This window comes from Osmerus eperlanus, chromosome 15, assembly GCF_963692335.1.
Source record: "Osmerus eperlanus chromosome 15, fOsmEpe2.1, whole genome shotgun sequence".
NCBI lineage: Eukaryota > Metazoa > Chordata > Actinopteri > Osmeriformes > Osmeridae > Osmerus > Osmerus eperlanus.
The window spans coordinates 492,847-516,859 of NC_085032.1; the positions used below are offsets into that span (position 1 = coordinate 492,847).

A 24,013-nucleotide genomic window follows, 5' to 3' on the forward strand; every position below is an offset into this window, starting at 1 on the left:
CAGTGACCATTTCACGGCGGATAGTTTTAACATGGACCAGAGACAGACGGGGTTCACGGACACACGGCTTCTCTTGCAGCGCGGAGACGTACTGAGCATCGTCCTCCCGGCCGTTCCTCCTCCGGTCGCACCTGGACCATACACCGCTGCCAGCAGTTCATCACTCAGTTCTGTGTGCATGTTAAAATTATACTACATAACTTTTCAAGAGGTATCTCTGCTATGAGTTAGTGCAAACCGCTAACTTGATATTAGGCAGTCCCCCCAGGATTTCGCGGGCCTTTTTTGTGATAGTTGCGGGCTAAAATTCCTGATTTCGCGGGAGCTTTTCCAAAAAGTTGCGATGAAAGTTGCTGTGTTTTTTAGGTGTTTGTTGCGATGAAATTGCGTGAGCAAGTGAAAGTTGCGATAGAAAGTTGCGATCAAAAGCGAATTTCCCTCTTTGTAATTTTAATTGAGTTATTGGTTGAAAATTAAGTAATGAACAAACATTCATCAAAGAATAAAACCATTGAGAAATGGTCCCCTAAATAGCCTTACCAACATGCCAATTTTCATCATATCCCATTTTTAATCCTTATCCAACCAGGATTTACATTTGCATGCATTGAAGGGAGGAATCTCCCTTTTTTTTAACAAAAAATATTGAAATCTGTCTGCAATACCACTCTCGGCCTCTACGCAACTCGGCGCTCTCACGCTTGCCAGGCATAGACAGTAGAAGAAAGCACACGCAGCAATTGACTGGTTGGGCAACCCTGGATACAGGACTGTTAACGGTGTGTTTTTCGCCTGGAAGTCTCTAGAAATCTGGCACCTTATTGAACGAAATTAAAAAGAGTGAAAGAGTCCACAGACACCAGAATGAACGCGTTCACAGTATCGTTCATCAGGCAGTAATACAGTATGTTCAGTTCACGTTCACCAAAATTATCAACGAGTTCATGAACTTTGAACATGAATTTTGTTCAATGAACGCGTTCAGGCGCAACACTGGATTTAACCCCTACTGGAGAGAGTTGTGGGAGATGACGATGATTGGTCAAAGTTGCGGGAAAATTGCGGTGATTGGTTAAAATTGCAACGTCGCGCTGAATTCGCGGGAATCGTTGAATTCGCGTGAATTGGTGCGATCGCAACATCACGAATTCCTGGAGGGTCTGATTAGGCTAAGCGGTGTAGAATGATGGTATTTTGGTGAAATGGTAGCTAATGTGCTAGAAGTAGTTGGAGAGCTCACTGTCTGCTCTGTCTGGTGTACATTTTTACTCCTGTGTTACAGCTCAGGGGAACAAGCTTAATTTATATGCATCTGTATGCAGGGCCAGGTTAAGGTCATCTGGGGCCCGGGGCAGAAGCCTCCCCCCCCCCCCCACGCAAAATATTTTTTAATATATATATATATTATTGTTACTATGATTTTTAACAATATATATTAGAGAGAGAGAGAGGGATTGGTAATTAAATTATGACAGACAAAAATATCAGTATGTGATACATTGTAATCAGTGGCGGCTGCTGGTCTTTCAAAGAGGGGATGCTCATTTTCGGCCTACATCCTAAATTTTATTTATTTATTTGGCTAGTTCACTGGCTAGTTCACCCCTACGACACTAGCCTAGCCTACTGAATGAATGAACGAACAATCTAACAAAACAATATTAATCAAGGAGGAAATGTGGAAATTAGGTTAAACTGAAACAAGGAACGTGGTGTATAATTGTATGAAATGTATGATGAAAATTGGTTTGCAATTTCGCCAAGCAAATACCAAGAAATAGGTTGCTGCAGTTTGTCTTTCAACTACAGTTGCAAAATCCGTGATGGGACTGAGCTTGAATAGCTTCGGTGACTTTGTAGTACAAAATTACTGTCAATCAAAAGGAGATGCAGTCTTTCAAAAGACCCTCCAATCATCACGCGGAAGCACAGCGTCCAGGCCAGCCCACTCCTCCATTCACCCCCAGAGACTCTGAGCGTCCGAGGCGGGACATAATCTCAGCATTCATCCAATGACCGTATAGTTTCGAAGCACTGAAAAAAACTGTTAAAAGCAGCCCCATTGAAGTTCATGGAAGCTGAGCTTCAACAGGGAAATGCACTGTGACGCTACGGGAATGTATGAGAAGGAAATCCGTCAGTCGACCTGCTAATATATGTAGCTGATTCTGAAAGAACTCGTCTTCGATATGAACGTGTTCTAAAGCATTTAAAATGTTAACACAATAGTAAATATTTGACCATTAATTTTTTTTAATTTTAGGGCACGCTGAACTTCCCTTGCAGTCTTAACCCTTGTGTTATCTTCGGGTCGTTCTGACCCATCAGTCATTGTGACCCACCGTCGTATTGCGACAACTTTACCGCATACAAAAACAAAGTGAAGCATTTTCTTTTAACAGTTGGGCTGTCTCAGACCCCCCACATTGCGAAGGTTAAAAGAAAATTATTTTTATTTGTTTTTGTATTGGGTAAAATTGGGTAAACACAACGATGGTTCGTTATGAACCTTTGGGTCATGTGACCCGAAGGCAGCACGAGGGTTAAAGAAATCGCCACTGATTGTAATACATTGTAACATGCACCCCTAGCAAGCCACAATGTCAAATAAATTGGAACATGCAGTCTAGCGTGCACACACACAGCCCAGCGAACACATATATACAAACAACTCGATTGAACAATTTAATTATCAGGCTGTGGCCGCCTACTGAAAAGAACATAGGCTAGATAATCAGTGTGGGTTTAAGTCCACTCGTCTACTTTTTTGAAGGCAAAGTCACGAATCAAATCGTTGAAGTCAATTTGGCGAAGCAGGTCAAACTCGTTTGACATCACCTTCATGCGAAGCCATTGTTGTCTTGCATGCTTTGATACCGGCAACGACACGTGACGCTAAGAGAACGTGGACTTCACTACGGGTGGGTAAATGCATAAAAAATATGTATTATTATAAAAATAAAAAATTAATTTCGCCCGGGGCAGCAGCCCCTCCTGCCCATTGCACAAACGCGGCCCTGTCTGTATGTTACACTTATTGAACAAGTACATTCTAATTCTATACTGTTTTGTTCGGCTTGACGTAGTGTCCATTATCTGGGTCGTAGGTACTTGAGAGAGGTGGTGCCATCCTGCGAGGGGGCAGAGCTTCAGCTCCTTCAGGCGACACGCCCCCCCAGTCTCAATTCTCAACTCAGTTAGTGTGTAGGCACCCCAAGGCATTAACATGATAGCTAAATAAAAATACACAAAGGGAACAAGGAAGTAAATGTAATCTCAAGGGGAACATACAGTATCAACCAGTAATTCAAGTGTTGCTTAAGGGTGGGTGTTCGGTGATTGGGCCTTTACCCCTTGTGCTGCCTTCTGGTCACATGACCCAAAGGTTCATAACGAACCATCGTTGTGTTTACCCAATTTTACCCAATACAAAAACAAATAAAAATAATGTTCTTTTAACCTTCGCAATGTGGGGGGTCTGAGACAGCCCAACGGTTAAAAGAAAATGCTTCACTTTGTTTTTGTATGCGGTAAAGTTGTCGCAATACGACGGTGGGTCACAATGACTGATGGGTCAGAATGACCCGAAGATAACACAAGGGTTACTTGAGTGATTTGAGGTTTCTTTAGGGTCAGCTTTACAGGGGCGGATCTACTGCCACCCTAAAAATAGCCTTGCCACCCCAGTTGGCAGCTTTGAAAACATGTGTTATTAAGAAATAAAGGTCCCATGAAATAAATAAATGTTTTTCTTTACAAAAACGTCAATTTGAAATAAGTACATTTATTTATTTATTGATGTAGGTAAATGGATTCAGCTATATAATTATATGATGCTATATTTATATATTTATTGCTATCTTTTTTAAATTTCAGGGTTTATTTCATAGCCATATTTATTTATTTGTGTATTTATCTATTTATTTACCGATCTATTTATTTATTTAATTTTGACTAACACGGCATTCCATAGTTTTGACAACAGTAAACTCACTCACTCACACTCACAAAATTCACTGATCTATACTTTTAGTATATCCACTTTATATTGTTGTTCTGTTAGCTATCCAGCATTTCATCTATAAATAAACTCCTTTGAAAGCAGTGATTCAATGTTATGCCAGCAGTCAGCACTAACCTGGCCATATCGGTTGTAAAAGGGAATTTGCTTCTAAATAACTAAACAGAATTTCCCTATTTTCCTTATTACGAACTCCAGTGCGTTAAGCGCTTAGTTTCATTTAATTGCGAATGCCTTTGTTAATCGCATTAGTTCATTGACTAAACAAAGTTCACTGAAGTTATCATACAGCCTCCGATACAGCCTCCTAGAGCATGCGCTAGTGAAGCATATGGTGCGAGGGATGCTCAAAGAGAGATGCACTTGTTTTAACTGAAGAGCTTTGTAACTCTGTTTAAAAAGTGCTATGTAAATAAAGTTATAATTATCAATATTTTTAGACATAGACAAGTTAATGATTGAATAATTTGATCGATAACTACAGCGTAAAAGATGAGAACACTTTGCATGACGAAGTAGACACACGTCAGTAGACACAACTGTCTGCAATGGGACGTGCAGGATTTACCATGGATTGATTCATTAACGTTATCAGTAAACAATATGTCTGAACATGTTGATATTAATTATAGGCTCATGACATTGGATCATAGCAGATACAAAAGCAAAGCTAACAGTTTTACTGTGGAACATCAACTCTTGTATTTATTTGCACGCAATAGTAAGACATAACACAATTGGCACTCCCCCACAACACATTACAAAATCAATAAGTGAAGATCCAAACATTCTTCAATTGCACATGTACCGGGCAACATTGTAAACACCAACAGACACCAGCCAGCCAAACCAAGAGCTCATTTGATAGGTTAGTCCAGGATCTCCTGGTAATCCTGGCGCACGGCCCGGCTCACCCTGTAGAGCTTGAGGCCCGTCAGGGCAAACACACTGATCATGATGACCAGGCACCCAAGGACGTCATACACAGAAGGCACCATCCTCAGCACAATGAGTTGAAGCAACATGGCCACCACAATTTCCAGGTGTTGCACTGTGCTGACCAGGGCTGGATGAAACCTGTTCAGGGCATAGTAGACCCCCAGGAATGCCATGGTGGAGCAGATACAGATCCCAATCAGATACCCCCAGGTCTCCCCATCCAGGGGGATGATAGGCTCCTGCATGACGAACATGGTGGACGCCCCCCACACAGTTCCCGTCCAGCCAAAGGTGAAAAGTGCCGTCCACATGCTGACACGCTCCTTGATGGCCCGGTAAACAATCATGGAGAGGGCGGCGGTGAGGCCAGCCATGACGGTCATGGTATAGCCGAAGGCCTCCTTCCAGAAGCCCAGCTTGGATTTTTCCTCATCAGCGACGTTGGGGATCATGACCAGACACAGGCCAAAGACACTGCCCACCACCGTCACCACGTCCGAGTAGCCTAACCGCTCGTCCAGCAGCAGAAAGGCCAGAACGGCACTGAAGACAGTAGTAGAAGCTCGCCACATGAGGGTGCCATTGCTGGGCGGCACAATTGCGAAGGAGGTGTAAGCGCAGGTAATGGAGATGACGTTGCACACTCCATAGAAGAACAGACGAAGACGGTAGCCCTTGGGGCCAAAGGGGGCTTCCTGATAGTAAAATACCACTACGATAGACAGCACTTGGATCACGGAGCGGATAAAGATCAACTCGAGGGAGGGCACTTTGGAGCGGTCAGCAGCCAGTCGCGTTATTAGCGCCACACAACCGTGGGCCACTGCCGCCCCAAAGAGGGCCATCCAGGTGACCCTTGATGCTAAGACTGAAGCCTGACCAAAACTAGCCAGTTGACCCCCCACACCCTTTTCTCTCTGCTCCCCCGGTGACTTTGGCCGGGTCTCCATGGTGCCAAAAAAAGTCCTGCCATGACTAGGGTCAGACACCAGTTTCTTACCCGGGCTCTCCTCTGCGAAAGAACTAAAGTCCTCGAATGAGGGTGCATCATCATATCCCTCATCTCCGGGCTGGGGAAAATTGGTGGCATATTTCACTGTGATGGTGTTGGGGTGGATCTTGACTTTCTTTTTGGATCCATATTGCAGCTTGGATGGAGATAAATCCATGTTTCTTCAGATGTTGAGAGATGTCTGTGAAATTAGATAATGTCAAACTGTAAAATGATTAAGGGTTATACAGTTTAATATGGCTTTATTAAGATCCCAATAACTGACAAAACATTATATTGTTAAAGGACAGTAGATGTTCTGGGATTTTGCTGACTCAAAAAACAGGATTCCCTAAAGATGGCTAAAATGCTTACATAATTCATAAAACACTGCCTCTGTGATCTCTTTCTGCCTCTCCCTCTCTCTCTCCCTCCCTTTTTTATTCCTGCATCCTTCCCCCTCTCTCTTCACTCTCTCTCACACACACCTCCCCCCGACACACACACTCTTTACCTCTCATCCGCTCACTCTAATGTGTTGTGCTATCTCTATATATATCTGCAGCTAGCACAGATAAACCAGTGAGCGTCTCAGTGAACAGTGAGCGTGTGAGTGAACACTGTGAACTTGATTCAGTCTGATGGATTATATAATTATGTAAGAGGAAATCACAGAATGACAACTCTTAGGGGAAGTGCTCCACTTATTATGCCTGAGGGGACAAGCCATGATCTTTGCTTAAATATTTTGAAATATATAATCTTCAGGTTTGCGATTCTTTGTAAGACCAAGATAAAAAATGATCTCCTGCTTGGTAACACTGGGTAGCACAATTATGTTGTAAAGATACAACTAAAGCATATTATATTTTATACTCTATTATACATATTATATTTTATACTATAACAGTATTCAATCAATGAAGGGTTGCATGAAATTGTTGAGAATTATTTGGAATAAATGGTGTTGGAATAGTTTTTATTTAATGTCTGCATTGTAATATAGTAGTGCTTGAGCACAGCCTCCTCACATAGTCACATTTCACAGTAAGGTGTCTGTCAACCCACAGTGGTGGACCAGTGCCAGACAAGCTGAATTATGTCAGCACCACAGTAAAACGAAAGCCACAAGGGGGCAGAAACATGTTGCTCCTCTCTCTCCTCTCTCTCCCTTGCTCTCTCTCTCTCTCTATCTCTCTCTCTCTCTCTCTGTGTCACTCTGTGTGTGTGTGTGTGTGTCTCTTTGTTTCTATTTATATATCTACATCTCTATCTATGTAGGCCTATCCACTTATCTCCTCTCTCCCTTTCTCTCAAATGTTACTCATTTACATTTAGTTAGTTAATATTAGTCACATTGATGCATAATTGCATCAATTAAAAATGCCTGGATAAAAACAATAAACAAACTATCAGGCTAAATGAAAAAGAAATCATTAAAACCTGGAATCTGCTATAAGCAGTAGCCTATTCTCCTAAATCTAGAGTAAACGTTTTCCTGCGTCTTGTGGTCTTGCAACATGAAATGAATCATGTGTGCATATTTTGAATATCTCTTATTGGTTCTATCTCTGTATACCATAATTTATATCGTACACAATTATTTCTCACCAAACGTAATATGAAATGCCATAAAAAGAGGTAAGAACTTACACCGAGAAAAGGTAGTCACTTACAGCTTAACAAATACGCAAAAATGTAGCCTAGGCAGTGTACAATTCGTATGAGATAACAAAAACGCAATATTCAGCATCTTTCGTTTCTCGTTTTTACTTCATTTTAAGCAATAACAGTGCGAGAATAGGTGTCTTGCTATTTCCACTGTGAACCAAATACCCAGCGAATAATTGTTTCAATATATAAATTTAAAATATGTTCACACGTACCTTGTATCTAGAAATAGGTTCCTATCGATTGTAAAGCAACATTTGAGTTATAAATGATAATGTTCCTTGATTCCTTGGTCTTTACATTTGGTACATTGCGTTAGCCATTTCTCCATCTCCCCCTTCGAACGAAGCGCGTCTCCAAGAGGCAAGGTGCAGCCTACGTTCAAACGAGATCTTCTCCACGCCTTCGGTAGACGTGGATGTCGGGTGCTGGGTAACGGAAAAAAGGGGAAAGTAGAGACCCGCGCAGTTAGTGTGTTCTCACGTGTGTGTCCCGAAAGTATCTTCCTTTGGTTACATGTTTTCATCATTTTGGTGTGTTAATGTCTCTAGTAAATCTATCAGTGTTTTTGCAGAGACTGACATTGGAGGATATGGAAAAACCCCACGGAAAACAGGCATAGGGAGTCTGACATAAAGACATTGATGCTTTAATAACAGTCACAGCTTGTGGTGTTTGGATTGTGGATTGGGGGTAACCAAGGCTCAACATCGTGCATTTGAACAATACATTTCTACAATTCTAATCGAATTTGTTGGCTTGTCAAATTCTTGCAACCTTTTCAAGAAACTTAAATTTAGTTTCTTTATGGCTCAGCCACATTTGCCGGACAACTAATGGTCCATTTCCAGTCAGAGCTCATATCCTTTAAACCTGTATAAAACATTGACATTTGCATTTCAGCAAGCTGGTATTGTCAGACTCTGACATATACCAGGGTACGATTCGAATCGTACCCTCACGATTCTAATCGATTCCTGGGGTCACGATTTAATAAAAAATCGATTCACAATTTTTTTGGGTGAATCGATCTGAATCGCTAGAAGACTGAATCGCGATTCAAATGTGAATCGATTTTTCCCCCACCCCTACAATATATAGGTGCGGTGACGTGCGGTCAGGGGAGGCAAGGGAGGCAGTGCCTCCCCTGTGTCATCATGAAATGTAAAAAATGAATAAGGATTACAAATAAATACATTTATAAATATTTGCCCACTGATCTGTGATAGAAATTTAATTATTGTATGATTCCAATCATTCCAATGATTTTTATAGTCAATATCGCTGAATTTGTGTTTTTTACTGTTTCAAATACGGGGGAAAGACGCGAAATGAGGCAGCGACGAGCTGAGTCTGTTCTCGGATTGTGCAATCCCTCACAAACTGGGTTGAGCTGCTAATTTTTTTGCTCAACTTGAGCACGTGCAATTGATCTCTGTATGTCACCAGTGTAATGTTTGTACACACTTTTATTCTGTCCTCTCATTCCATAGTCTAGGTCTTGTATTTTACGTATGTGTATATCATATTAGTCTTGCTGATCTGACATAACGCCGCAGTGAAAAAGCAGGAGGGGAGGCAGCTAAAAGTGCTCAGTGGCGCAGTGAGGCAAGCGAGAGCGCGAAACGGGCTGCGCCATCTTTCCAGTTCTGGCTCTTCCGGTCTTGCGCAGAACAGTGGCTCGCCTTGTTCTTTGCTCTGAAACTCGTGCACGCTTGCAACTAGCTGTACACGTCATACTTTGCGACAACCAGTCGCGAGCGTTTGAGCTAAGGCATTGCAGTGGAGTTAGAAAACTGGCAGAATGGGGTACAAGTCCGATCAAGAAGCAGATACATCATGTGAACTTTACGAAAAATTATTAGTACTGTATAGTATTACATTACATGCGGATGATGTGGTCCTGTTGGCTTCATGGGGCTGTGACCTCCAGCTCTCACTGGAGCGGTTCGCAACCGAATGCGAAGCGGCTGGGATGGGAATCAGCACCTCCAAATCTGAGGCCATGGTTATCGACCGGAAAAAGGTGGAGTCAATCTCCGGGTCGGGGAGGAGATCTTGTCCCAAGCGGAGGAGTTCAAGTATCTCGGGGTCTTGTTCACGAGTGAGGGAAGGATGGAGCGCGAGATCGACAGGCGGATCGGTGCAGCGTCCGCAGTGATGCGGGCTCTGCATCGGTCCGTCGTGGTGAAGAAGGAGCTGAGTCGAAAGGCGAAGCTCTCTATTTACCAGTCGATCTACGTTCCTACTCTCACCTATGGTCACGAACTGTGGGTAGTGACCGAAAGAACGAGATCGCGAATACAAGCGGCCGAAATGAGTTTTCTCCGCAGGGTGTCCGGGCTCTCCCTTAGAGATAGGGTGAGAAGCTCGAAGCTCGGTCATCCGGGAGGGGCTCAGAGTAGAACCGCTGCTCCTCCGTGTCGAGAGGGGCCAGTTGAGGTGGCTCGGGCATCTGATAAGGATGCCTCCTGGACGCCTCCCTGGTGAGGTGTTCTGGGCACGTCCCACTGGGAAGAGGCCCCGGGGAAGACCCAGGACACGCTGGAGGGACTATGTTTCTCGGCTGGCCTGGGAACGCCTCGGGGTCCTCCAGGAAGAGCTGGTGGAAGTGGCCGGGGAGAGGAAAGTCTGGGCCTCCCTGCTTAGGTTGCTGCCCCCGCGACCCGACCCCCGGACAAGCGGAAGATGATGGATGGATGGATAGTATTACAGTAACTAAAAAACATATTACATTAACTCAAAAGGAAAGGGTTGGTACTACACTTCGTTGCTGAATGGATGCAGTAACTAACAAGAAATGAGAAATTGATCGACAGAAGTACAAAATTCAATAGCCTGACAGTTACGTGCACCAGGACATTTGTTTGGCTATCGAAGCATGCAGCAAGTAGTAGGCTACTTATGCAATTGCGTGTTAAACGTAAAAATCGATAGCGAAACAACCATCCTGGTCCACGTAACTCTGTCATTATCATGAAGTTGATCGTTTTGGTTGGAAGAAAAGAAGAAACATTTATGTTAACAATTCAGAGTCATGACTTTCACTAGCTACTCTTTATTTTAATCAGGGACATTCCTATGAAATAATCTTAGATATGCTGTTAACGTTTCACAACATTAAAATAAGTAGCCTAGTGTAGGCGTATGCGCATGCTAAAAACGCAGTTGAAGGAAGCAGGACTTTTCAGAAGATAAAACTAATAGTCCACAACAGAAGAACGAAATGCCACAATGACAGAGTTACGTGGACCAGGATAGTTGTTAGATCGATTTTTACGTTTAACACGCAATTTATACTTTTGCATAAGTAGCCTACTATTTGCTACATGCTTCGATAGCCAAACAAATGTCCTTGTGCACGTAACTCTGATCAGGCTATTGCATTTTGTACTTCTGTCGATCAATTTCTTGTTAGTTACTGCATCCATTCAGCGACGAAGTGTAGTACCAACCCTTTCCGTTTTGAGTTAACCCTTGTGTTATCTTCGGGTCATTCTGACCCATCAGTCATTGTGACCCACCGTTGTATTGCGACAACTTTACCGCATTTAAAAACAAAGTGAAGCATTTTCTTTTAACCGGTGGGCTGTCTCAGACCCCCCACATTGCGAAGGTTAAAAGAAAATTATTTTAATTTGTTTTTGTATTGGGTAAAATTGAGTAAACACAACGATGGTTCGTTATGAACCTTTGGGTCATGTGACCCGAAGGCAGCACAAGGGTTAATGTAATGTGTTTTTGAGTTAATGTTATGTCGTTTCCCATTTGGGGGAGCGTGTCTTTGTATTGGGGGGAGGTGAGCAAGTCATCCTATTTGGGGGGGGTTGAGTCGTATGTGGGGGGAGTGTTTTCATTTGGGGGATGCACTCATGTTAATGGTTGTGATTTGCACTTCAGGGCCACCGTATATTCTAGATGGAACATACGTTCCACATATGACTCAGACTCACCAAATATACTTTGTTCTTCTTGCTTCGTGTTTTTAGTATGACTGCGTAAGTATTGTGTCGGATTAAAGATCATGTGAAGTGGAATTGAAAATGAGTTTTAAGTTCATCACACCACAGAAGAATGTGTTGTTAACTACCCATCCAAATTCGAATGAAAAAAAACCACAGACAAGTATGTTAAATTAGGCTTTGAATTTGTGAGAAAATCAGCAAGTCTTCTCTGCTTGAGACTGGGGGGGGCGTGTCGCCTGAAGGAGCTGAATCTTTGCCCCCTCGAATTTATTGAATTTAGCAAGAACAGCAACACTAAATCAATTGCAGATATCATAACAGACCTACCTGCAGTCTCTGATTGTTTTATGTATTAATTAATTTGTCTTTGCATCATACCAGCTGAGTAACAGAATGCTCAGCTGGAATGTCTGTGATCTGACGTAGATAGGTTGCTGTGACGTAGATCGGTCGGATTTTAGCTCCGCCTATACAAAAACTGTTCCAACGGTCTAACTCCACATATCAGTGCGACAAAGTTTTCGCGCTTTGCACATGCTTTCAGGAACTAATTTCACACGTATATAATGTACTGAGAAGCAAATCATGGAATTTTCTTTACAGGATCTTTAAAGAAACTGTAAAATTGAATATCTGGCTCAGTCGTTGTTCTAGCTCGGCAAAGCAAGCTAAATTAAATAAGCCTATATATGTTACTATTATAATGATGATGAGTGTTGCTTTACTATTACTAGCTTACAGCAGACGTCAACAATCTATAATGACACCTTAACATGCCACGATATCACTTATTATAATAGGCTATAATTACATTTGTCATGCCATGAACATAATAATGTAGGAGGCTCAGATGGCTGAGCGGTTAGGGAGTTGGGCTATTAATCAGAAGGTTGTTGGCTCGATTCCCGGCCGTGCAAAATGACGTTGTGTCCTTGGGCAAGGCACTTCACCTTACTTGCCTCGGGGAGAATGTCCCTGTACTTACTGTAAGTCGCTCTGGATAAGAGCGTCTGCTAAATGACTAAATGTAAATGTAATAATACACAATGGTTAAGAACACAGAGGGTGCAGAGCAAATACGCTCTCTCTGAGCCGCTATTTATTTAACGCTCTTCTTTGGACAAATATGTACCGTATCTATGTGTGTGTAAAGAATGCTGATATGGGACGCAGGGGAGCTTCAGTGCCTAGGGGGGCAGTTTTTTTTCATCAGGAAAACTTACATTTGTGAATATGAAATTTTGCCATCAAAAGAATAACATTTATTATATTATATATAAACCTGACTACACTTGTCTCCACAGTTCTCCAAAAGACCAAACAACAAATGTTTCCATAACAACACAAATTTGCTTTCTATCTCAGGTTTACAATAATAATGGTAGAGTAGACAAGAGTTAACCTTCATTTTGTAACATGTTTGTCTAGTAATTGATTTCATTCATTTGCAATGTTATTAAATGTATATTTAATTTAAAGGGGTGATTGACTGGGTTTTTTGTGTATTTCACACTGTTCCTTAAGGTCTCCGAATAGGGTATGTAACATTGGTTGGGCTGAAAATGGCCCGGGTGCTGTTCTATGCCCCCTGATACATCCTCTGAAATTTTCCCGGGAAAAAACGCTAGGTTTTCTCCTTTTATGGTATGCTCATGAATATATAGATGAGCTGCGCGCTGATTGGTTGGTGAACGAGTGAAGCTGTGGAGCAAAGACGCAACACGGCCAACACTCACTGAAACAACGAAGGTGGAGACTTGAAATAAAAACGTACAAATAAATCTAATATGTCTACACAACACTGTTTTCAACAGATTGACTAGATATCATTTGAAATGATTACTTTAGTTGTTTCCACTTCTGTTGTCGAAGCAAACTGGATCGAGGTGGGTAGAACGTTACAGCTTAGCAACCAAACTACATCGTGATTCAACTCAGCTTCAGTTAACTAGCTCTATATCTGAAAAAGCTGAAAAATAACCTGACAAAGATCTGGACAAACATGCATCGTGAATTGTAGATTTACATGTAACACAGGTTATTTATTCGAATTTCACTTAATTAAAATGAAAAAGAAATAGACATTTGAGATTTAATTTTCAAAACATGCCCCAGCAAATAGATACCAAAATTCAATTTGAAATGTAAAATTTGAAAATTAAAATGCATTTCCAGAAATGCATTTTCATTTTAAGAACGTGACTGCAAAATCGTGAGCACAATTCAAATTCAAATGCATTTCCAGAAATGCATTTTCATTTTAAGAATGTGTCTGCAAAATCGTGACCACAATTCAAATTCAAATGCATTTGCAGAAATGCAAAATGAACGAAAAAGCATTCTGAGCGGCGCAGCAGAGTGACGTCAGTAGCCGCTCTTCTTCAGCTCCCTGCTGACCGAGCTACCCATCTTGTTCGGTAGGGGGCGGTGTGCACATCTGCATTGCATTACATTGCAAATGTGCCGGTAAATTGATTGAATTGCCGGGTCTTTAGAGGACGCATCACAGACTGAGCAACTTGATGTCAAACAATGACTAAAACCGACGGCAGCGAGCTACCATGCAAGGCGCCGGCCTGCCCATCGGGAGCAACTTGGGGTTCAGAGTCTTGCTCAAGGATACTTCGGCACGTGGCCTGGGAGGAGTCGGGGGTCGAACCGCCAACCTTGCGATTAACAGACAACCCTCTCTACCCACAGCCGGGGCGGCTGTGGCTCAGGGGCGGCTCAATAAAGGTAAATAAAGCCCACAAACTTGCTAAAAAATGAGTAAACACACGTCTTTGCAGAGCTTTTTTGCTCAGGGGAAAAGGCCTGCGGAGAAGGAGAGAATAAGGTCATTTTTCAGAATAAAACGTCTTTCAGACTTTGATAATCAATTAAAAGGAAATAATGTTATTCATTATTTTTTGTGCGGCCCGGTACGAAATGACCCACGGACCGGTACCGGTTCGCGGACTGGTGGGCACCGGTTGGGGAACGCTGCTCTAAAGACCCGGCAATTCAATCAATTTACCGGCACATTTGCAATGTAATGCAATGCAGATGTGCACACCGCCCCCTACCGAACAAGATGGGTAGCTCGGTCAGCAGGGAGCTGAAGAAGAGCGGCTACTGACGTCACTCTGCTGCGCCGCTCAGAATGCTTTTTCGTTCATTTTGCATTTCTGCAAATGCATTTGAATTGTGGTCACGATTTTGCAGACACGTTCTTAAAATGAAAATGCATTTCTGGAAATGCATTTGAATTGTGGTCACGATTTTGCAGCCACGTTCTTAAAATGAAAATGCATTTCTGGAAATGCGTTTGAATTTGAATTGTGCTCACGATTTTGCAGCCACGTTCTTAAAATGAAAATGCATTTCTGGAAATGCATTTTAATTTTCAAATTTTACATTTTACATTTCAAATAGAATTTTGGTATCTATTTGCTGGGGCATGTTTTGAAAATTAAATCTCAAATGTCTATTTCTTTTTCATTTTAATTAAGTGAAAGATTGAGCACTCTTGAAGAAGAAAATTAAAATGCAAATAGGATGATTGATTACTAATTTCATTTATGAGTCAAATAATGCAGCCACATTCTTAAAATGCAAATGCATTTCTGGAAATGCATTTGCATTTGAATTTTGGTAACGATTTGCTTCCACAGTTTTCCCAGCTAACACATGACGTTGCGGCAACGTTGCCAGTAAGTGCTCAGTTGGTAACCCGCGACGTTACCTTCTGCCACAACGTCGTACCTTGGTCGGCTGGTTACGTTATTTTTAGACCCGTGGACAACGTTGCCGCGACGTCGTACCTTGGTCGGCTGGTTACGTTATTTTTTGGTCCCCTGGACAACGTTGCCGCGACGTCGTACCTTGGTCGGCTGGTTACGTTATTTTTAGACCCGTGGGCAACGTTGCCGCGACGTTGTACCTTGGTCGGCTGGTTACGTTATTTTTTGGTCCCATGGACAACGTTGCCGCGACGTTGTACCTTGATCGGCTGGTTACGTTATTTTTTGGTCCCATGGACAACGTTGCCGCAACGTCGTACCTTGGTCGGCTGGTTACCTTATTTTTAGACCCGTGGACAACGTTGCCGCGACGTCGTACCTTGGTCGGCTGGTTACGTTATTTTTTGGTCCCGTGGACAACGTTGCCGTGACGTTGTACCTTGGTCGGCTGGATACATACATTTTGGTACCATGGGTTAAGTTGCGGTTAAGTCGCTCTTTGGTCGCAGGACAACGGATCTCGAGTGCAATATAGTGGTTTATCCAGCTAGCTATCTAGCTGTTCTTGCATTCCTTGCAAATCAGCGTTAATAAAAAGCAGATGAGCTAGAGTCTAGCTAACATTGACTCGACGGGCATGGCTGATGTTTGTCTAAACCGTAGCTATATTAGCTCTAGCGTAGAAGATCCCTGTGCAGTTCGATCCCCAATTCCACATTTGCTCGAACCATTTCACTAAGGACGGTTTTGAAAACCTGGGACAATGTAAAGCATGATTTGCTTTGAAGCTGTTGCTGAGAAGAGGAACGTTCCAACCTTTTTGTTCAGTTATGTTCATCACAACCGCAAGCTGTAGGATGATTTTGTCGGTAGTTATTATTAGCAATGCTAACGTATGCTAACGTATCTAGCACCTGCCTTTCTCCAGTTCTTTCAAATAGATTAGACAGGAGTTAGCGATAGTCTAGACTGCTATTCGTTTTCTGGCTATTTTTAATGCCGAATACAGCTAGTCTAGCTAGAGTCATTTGCTAAGTAAGGTATTGAAGGATTGAAATATTGTGTGTCTATTCCAATATGTTATGATGGTATTCAATGACACAAATCTGTGTTCTAGAAAGAGTGGTCTGGAGTCGCAGAGGTCCCATAATATCAGCTTTAATGCAGCAGTTGGAAATCAACACGTCCAGAGCTCTGGGGTTGTCTATGTTTCCCTACCCGCAACAGAGTTTGGGTTGGTTCAGTCCAACTCGCTATCTGTCCCTCCCCAGCATATATTTATACAGTGCAATTAAAAACAGAAAGATAAAAGAGGGTTGAGCTTGTTCTCTCGTGCATCTGGGAGTTGTTCTTGCCTACGCGTCCCACCTGCTCGGGTGCCGTCTCCACCCGGTTTCAAGGTTGTTTCTGAAAATGAAGAGATAGAGACACAAAGAACAGCCTGCTTCCCACACCCTGTGTGAGACACCATGTTTAAGCCTGAGCACACTTCTAAGTTTCATAAAACATAACTTTAATAAGCACAATATATTCTTTAATCCCTCTTTTGATCTCTGAAAACACCAGAGATCAATCAACATAGCCCGGACCAACCACCGCCTCCTCGTCCTGGTCAGCCAGCCCCAGCAACGGCATTTGGAACCCCGTCTTTGGGTTCTCCACAGCCGAGACAATGATCCATTTGCACAGGGACCTGATACACGGGATACAGCAACAATCATGTTGATATTGATATAGCACACTCTTAAGTAAAATAGCGGAAACCTTCTTGGTCCAGTACTATTCTAGTGTGGTCAAGCAGTATCACTCTTGACCTAGTCCTAACCCTCTTTTCCGAACTCTCACATTCGTAGCAATAGCAAACGGTTCACTGGCCCTCCTGGCCCTTCTCCACCAACTCCTGCAACGTACAACTGGATTCTGGAGCAGCACAACACATGCTCCAGTGGTATCACGTACTTCCTTTCCCAAGCACCCTTAGGGCGTGCGAGGTTCTCTCGATGACCTTGAATGGTCCTGTCCATAAATGTACAACAGGCTTCCCCGAACATATGATGATGTATTGGGGCAGGTGGGGCAGGGTCTTCAAGGGGAAGGGGGGGGCAGACCACTCCTAGGTCTGATGAGGCATAGGGGCAGATGGGGCAGGGTCTCCAAGGGGAAGGGGTAGATCATCCAGTGAGAAAGGGGGGGGGGCATGGTCTCCAGGGGAATGGGGCCTTAGAACAGGGGTTGAATATCCAAAGGTAGTCAGACCCGCCGGTCTGACTCGTCCTGAAGCAGAAAAGAGTTACAGTCCCAGCATCACCTTATCTCCCATGATCAAGCAGTAACTGAGTCAAATGAGATGCGAACAGTCGAACACCAATGATTAAACACAGATATTGAAATCAAGAACCCATTTGAGGATTTAAAGTGGATATTTTTAAAGTTCAAATAAATCCCTCCTTTCATACCCTTTTAGGGTGTGACAACAAACACAAATTTAAAAATATCCCATTACTGACTACACAAGGTTGACATACAAATCAACAATAATGATGAGACTATGCAGCGTTATGACCAAGTGGTGAGGACACACTGGACACAGTGGGAAAACCCTAATGATGTTATAGGGGAAAACCCACCGTCACTCTGCAGTGGACATTCGACATCCATGTATCCACGGCAGACCTGGACATACTCACAGGCCCCCTTCACCACATACATACAACTTTAGACAAGCTTTTTAGAATTGTAATATAGAAAAAATAAAAGAAATTATCAAAATAAATTTAATTCAAAATGTAACCGTCAAACCAATCTCCTGGTTTAACTCCTCCAGTCTTTGGTTTACAGCTTCACCTGGAACAGAATTTAGCAGAAGATGTCTCTTTTCTAGTTAGCATTTTTTATAAAATTGGTTAACCATTTGATTTGCCTTTTCATCATGCTATGTGAAAGGTTTAAGTTGTGGTATTACATATGATCTCCAATAAATCAATTCAAATGGTGTTATGCATCTGGTATAGGACTGGGAAAGACTTCAATTCACATAGTAAACATACTGTATCTATAATTACCAGGCAGTACTTTCCCCTTCACATTTCTTTAGTTCAATAAAGTTCATGCATATCATGTTTGTACAAATAGGGTATGCAAAAAGTATTTTCTTAAAGTTTTCTTGAATAGTTTTTAAATCCATATGCTATAAACACTCTTTCGTTATCTCCACCCCTCCTGTTTGAGACATGATTCATCCCATGGCTCAAATCAGCACATAAAGAAACAGATTCCTTAGTAACATAAGGTCCTCTTGTGGCTATTTTACCAAATCACACCTATTTTTATCAAGGATATGATAAAAGCAATTTTCATTATGCCAAACCAGAATCCATATGCTTCTTAAATGAAATATAGACCAAATAATGTTCTTAATGTAGCTATTAACCAAACATTTTTCCCAACTATATTTTCTGTAAAGGTCAGATAGGTAGAACTTCATAACTCGTTTTGCTGCAGTTCAAAACGAGCCAATTAGCTCAAACCATCATAACCACAATTTATCAGACTTGATGAGTCTTCCCAAATTATTTCAGAACTGAATGTTATAATAACCCTCTTCATGCGCTAATACCATTTATTAATACAACATTATCACAGCCTAACTGTTTATCCCAAACAGTATGCCAGGCTCTGATAAAAATCTCAAATAAAACTTAACCCTTGTGTTATCTTCGGGTCATTCTGACCCATCAGTCATTGTGACCCACCGTCGTATTGCGACAACTTTACCGCATACAAAAACAAAGTGAAGCATTTTCTTTTAACCGTTGGGCTGTCTCAGACCCCCCACATTGCAAAGGTTAAAAGAAAATTATTTTTATTTGTTTTTGTATTGGGTAAAATTGGGTAAACACAATGATGGTTCATTATGAACCTTTGGGTCATGTGACCCGAAGGCAGCACAAGGGTTAAAACCAAGTTACAATTAAACTCCAAATAAAAATACATTTAGTTTTTTCTCTTGCTCATTTTTAACCAAATTACATCTAATACCTCTGAGATCACCTTGTAAGATCTCAAGTAACGGGACTCTTGTAGCCCCCACCTTTCTCCATCTCTCCTCGGGATTTCTGTAACTTCTTGGTCAAAAACCACACCACACCAAGCAATGAGTGGGGGCTTGATCAGCCCACAATTGCCTGAAATGTTGTGTATGCGTCTCGCCAAGCTTGCGTGTGTGTCAAGGGAAAGGCTGAGTGTGTGAGAATGTGGAGCGCGCGCGCTGAGGAGCAGGGGAGACATTTCATTGGAAATTTCCTTAACAATTAGCCAAGCATGCATTTTTCAAATATTCACCAAAAATCAACTTTTCATTTTACAGTCAACTTTTTCTGAGATTTGTGTACTAAACATTCTCAAGCGTCTTCATGAACTTGTGATTGAATCAGAGTTTTTTGACTGGCGGATGTGTAAAGCATTATTTTAGCGTTAGAAATAAGATTTCCTTTATTTCAATCATTTTTTAAGATATTAATTTGCCTTCTCACATGGGAACATGATGTAGTGTCTTCCACGTGACACACCAAGTTTGGTGTTGATATTTCAAAAATTGGCTGAGATTTGATCCAACTTCCTGTTTGGTTGCTTTGTTGACGATTTTGATTGGCTGTACCGGACAAACGGTTTTGAAATTCAAAAATCTGTTGAAGAATTCAGTGAGGGTTGCTCTGACGATGATACCTGCCAATTCTGGGGAAGATTGGACAAAAATTGTAGGAGATGTAGCGAAAAAATGTGTTTCCTAAATCTTTATTGTACAAAAAAATCCAATATGGCGGCCGTTATAGGTTATTGAGGCTTTTTTGTTCCTCATGAGAAATAAGGCATATCTAATGAATTTCAGAATTTTGGGACAAATGGGATGCGAATGGCATCACTTTGTAAATAGACAATTGGGGCTTGGCCGTAGCGCCACCTATGGATAATGGTACGTCATTTGTGGTGTGGTAGTTACTCCTGGCCTATACTATCAATGTTTCAGGATTTTGAGAACTTTTTCTAAAATGCATTACCATCAAGATCCACAAGGGCCTTCACTTCAAGCCAAGGAATTAGTGGGGGCTTGGTCAGCCCACAATTGCCTGAAATGTTGTGTATGCGTCTCGCCAAGCCCGCGCGTGTGTCAAGGGAAAGGCTGAGTGTGTGAGAATGTGGAGCACGCGCGCACTGAAGAGCAGGGGAGACATTACATTGGAAATTTCATTAGCAATTAGCCAAGCATGCATGTTTCAAATATTCACCAAAAATCTACTTTTCATCACAGTCAACTTTTTCTCAGATTTGTGTACTAAACATTCTCAAGAGTCTTCCTATAAACTTGTGATTGAATCAGAGTATCAGTTTTTGACTGGCGGATGTGTAAAGTATTATTTTAGCGTTAGCGATAAATTCGATTTGCTTTATATCAATCATGTTTTGAGATATGAAGTTGCCTTTGCACATGGTAACATGTTGTATTGTCTTCCACCGATATACCAAGTTTAGTGTTGATATCTCAAAGATTTGCTGAGATTTTACCCAACTTCCTGTTTGGTTGCTTTTTTGCTGATTTTGATTGGCTGTGCCGGACAAACGGTTTAGAAAATCAAAACGCCATGGGATAACTTTTGTGAGGCTTGGTCTGAAGATCATCTCTGGTCATTTTGAAGAAGATATGACAAACATTGTAGGAGGAGTAGGCTTTCAAAGGTTTTTGATACAACCGTAAATTGCGGAAAATCTATATAACCGGAAATTGACGTCATAGGGTGCGTTGAACTCGTCTTGATCCAGGGAATCCAATGGTACCTCATTTTTGAAAATCAGTCATATGGTTCAAAAGTTGCGTGTGTAAACACAAGTCCAACTTTGACCCATTGGTGGCGCTAGAGTGGTCTAATGGGAAACATGAAACTTGGTGTAGGTATAGAAGGAACTGTCCTTAATGAGTGTGCCAAATTTCACAAAAAGTTATCCAAGGGTTCTAGGGGCTGCCATTGACTCCCATGGAACTAGAATAATAATAAATATAGCTGCAGGCAGCAATGGCGGGTTCCTCCTCAGCATTGCAAACCATTACAAAATTGACATGACACAGACATGTATTTCATACATGTACACAACATTTCAAGACAATTGGATCAATGGCTGATTTGAAGTCATTTTTTTAAATTCTTCACAAATTGTCACTGTAGAGAAATATCCATGCTGCCGACATTATGGGTTCTTGAGACTTATTTGTTCCCCATTGGCAATAAGGCATGCGTACCAACTTTTAGACATGTTGGACTGACAGGGTTAAAATGCCACCCTTTTGAAAGTGACAACTTTGAAGCGTGTTGTGTCAGGCCACCTGTGCTCTGGTCAGGCCCATCATGCAGAGATCCATTCTTTAAAAGCTTTGATTACAACAATAACTTTATGAAAGTGAGGATACACTTCACTAAAGAAAGTGTGTAGGTTATGTACTACTACTGCTTGCTCTGCCCACACACTTTCCCCATCCATGCTGTTTCCCTCTATCCCAGCGCAGGTCATGCCATTAGAAGTAGCCCAAAAAACATACCATACACAGTCACACTGTTTTCAAAACTGAAACTGGTTAGAAGACCATGGCTATTAGAACTCTACCTGAATTGAGCTCTCTCTAGAGTCTCAGTCAAACAACTGTCAAGAGTCATGTAGGGAACTGGACCAAGGTATAGCTAATGTCCAGCTGTTAGCAAGTGTACCTTGTGATGGTACAGCAGCTTAACAATACTTTGTCATGGTCAGACTCTCTGATCCCATTAAACTACACAACATGCACAATCAGGGTGACCAACAGTATTAACTTAAGTAAAAAACAATAACATTACACACATTTAAGTGAACGAACACAACAACTGAAATCCCTTGCACAGCTGTTGTAACCAAACTATTTTCCACAGCTATTTGCGTTTTTGGTGTGCACTGCATGCTGGGTACCCAAGGGCGCTGACGCTACAATATTTATTATCTAGCTGTCTTCCGGCTGTGTAATATGACGAGATGCTAGCGATGAAAACATGAAAGCTTGTCTCGGGGGGTCATGCATGTGATCTCACTACAAGCTTTTGATTACACGTGAGGACTGTTAGCAAAGTATTTCTATTCGTGTTTTGTTAGTGATTGAATGGTAATGTCAGCTAGCTAAAAACAATGTTAGTTAGCTTGGCTAAAATGGTTTTCATAGCAACAGATATCAACAAATCAGATCAATCTAACTTTATTCAGAAGGGGGGGGGGGGTGGGAACATATAAACTAGAGGTGAAATGGTAGGCATTGTTCTGCCTTGAAGCTGCATGCGCATCCTCATTGTTTGTAACCACCAACCCATCTATATGTAAAGATAACATCCAAGCTAGCAATTTCACCAAATTTGACTGCAGATTTTTTACACCATATGTACTTCGTTATGGTTTTTGAGTCAAACAACTTGCTAAATGATTAAATGTCTGTTAAATGTCAAATCCAACTTTAAATGTATAAAAGAGAGAATTAAACCTAGAGGTTTAAAAGGCTACGTTTGTCTAAACTGACATGCACAAACTCAGAGCACTGAGTTTCAACATCCATGTACACATTTTGTCTCTATTTTTTACTCTACTCTTTAACGCATGACTATGTTTAACTTAATGTCAGCACCTCTCTGTCATCAATTGTCTCTGGAGTGGGGGATGGGGGCTTCTTATCCAACAAATTACATCCCTGAACTTTTAAAACATATCAATGGCCTACTACAATTGTAAACATCCTTTGGCCTTCCCATGCTGGGAAGAAAACTACAGTTTTTCTTTGATTAAACGTTGACCTTGAATAAACGCTGCACCAAAAATGAACATTGTGTAATAAATGGCACCTTCGATTAAACGCCTCCCCACAAAAATCAGAAAACGGTTATTTAATTGGTTAAATTAAAACACAGTATTTATTACACAAGTAATTTACAAGTGTAGCATACTATTATCCCATGAAACACTGGCAGGCACAAGTGTCTTTCTTGCTACAGATTTATTTGAAGCTTTTTCTCCAAATCCACCGTTAAAATCATCATCCCAGTCTCTAAGAAACCATCAGTGAGCTGTCTCAATGATTACCGCCCTGTTGCCCTGTTGTGATGAAATGCTTTGAGACGTTAGTCAAAGACCACATTACATTCTGCCTGTCACCTGCATTAGACCCACTCCAGTTTGCATATAGGCCGAACAGGTCTACAGATGATGTTGTAGCTTTGGCCTTGAACACTGCTCTCTTTCACTTGGATCAGAACAACATATACGTGCGGATGCTCTTCATCGACTTCAGCTCCGTTTTCAACACCATAGTACCATCCAGGCTCATCATGAAACTACAGGACCGGAACATCAGTCCTTCCATGTGCAGCTGGATAGGACACAGGCAGTACGGCTAGGTAACATCACCCCACCAGTCTAACACTCAGCACTGGTGCCCCACAGAGTTGTGTGTTAAGCCCACTGTTGTACTCTCTGTTCACCTATGGTTGTGCAGCCACAAACAGCTCCAACACTATCATTATGTTTGCTGATGACACCACCATTATCGGCTGCATCAAGAATGGTGATGAGTCTGCCTACAGAGCAGAGGTGGCAACAATGACATCCTGGTGTCAGCATAACAGCCTGTTGCTTAATGTAGCAA

At 41.8% G+C, this 24,013-nt stretch overlaps 2 protein-coding genes across 4 annotated transcripts in view; both read right to left on the minus strand.

Moving 5' to 3' along the window:
* Window positions 1–1,386: 1,386 nt before the first annotated feature.
* Window positions 1,387–24,013, minus strand: part of LOC134035296 (uncharacterized) — a 293,502-nt gene continuing 270,875 nt past the window's right edge. For both annotated transcript variants that reach the window (XM_062480301.1, XM_062480300.1), the window contains exon 7: window positions 1,387–2,034. In XM_062480301.1, coding sequence (XP_062336285.1) covers window positions 2,006–2,034 — 29 coding nt within the window. In that variant the 3' untranslated portion in view covers window positions 1,387–2,005. The remainder of the gene's footprint in view (window positions 2,035–24,013) is intronic.
* Window positions 4,499–8,149, minus strand: slc35g2b (solute carrier family 35 member G2b). 2 transcript variants are annotated; one of them, XM_062479609.1, is made up of 2 exons: window positions 7,838–8,149; window positions 4,499–6,176 (listed from the first exon to the last, which is right to left on the minus strand). In XM_062479609.1, the coding sequence occupies exon 2, from the start codon at window positions 6,127–6,129 to the stop codon at window positions 4,891–4,893; it is 1,239 nt and encodes a 412-aa protein (XP_062335593.1). In that variant the 5' UTR covers window positions 6,130–6,176; window positions 7,838–8,149; the 3' UTR covers window positions 4,499–4,890. The 2 variants fall into 2 exon arrangements, with proteins under 2 accessions (XP_062335593.1, XP_062335592.1); XM_062479608.1 differs by having other exon boundaries at window positions 4,508–6,153; window positions 7,838–8,147.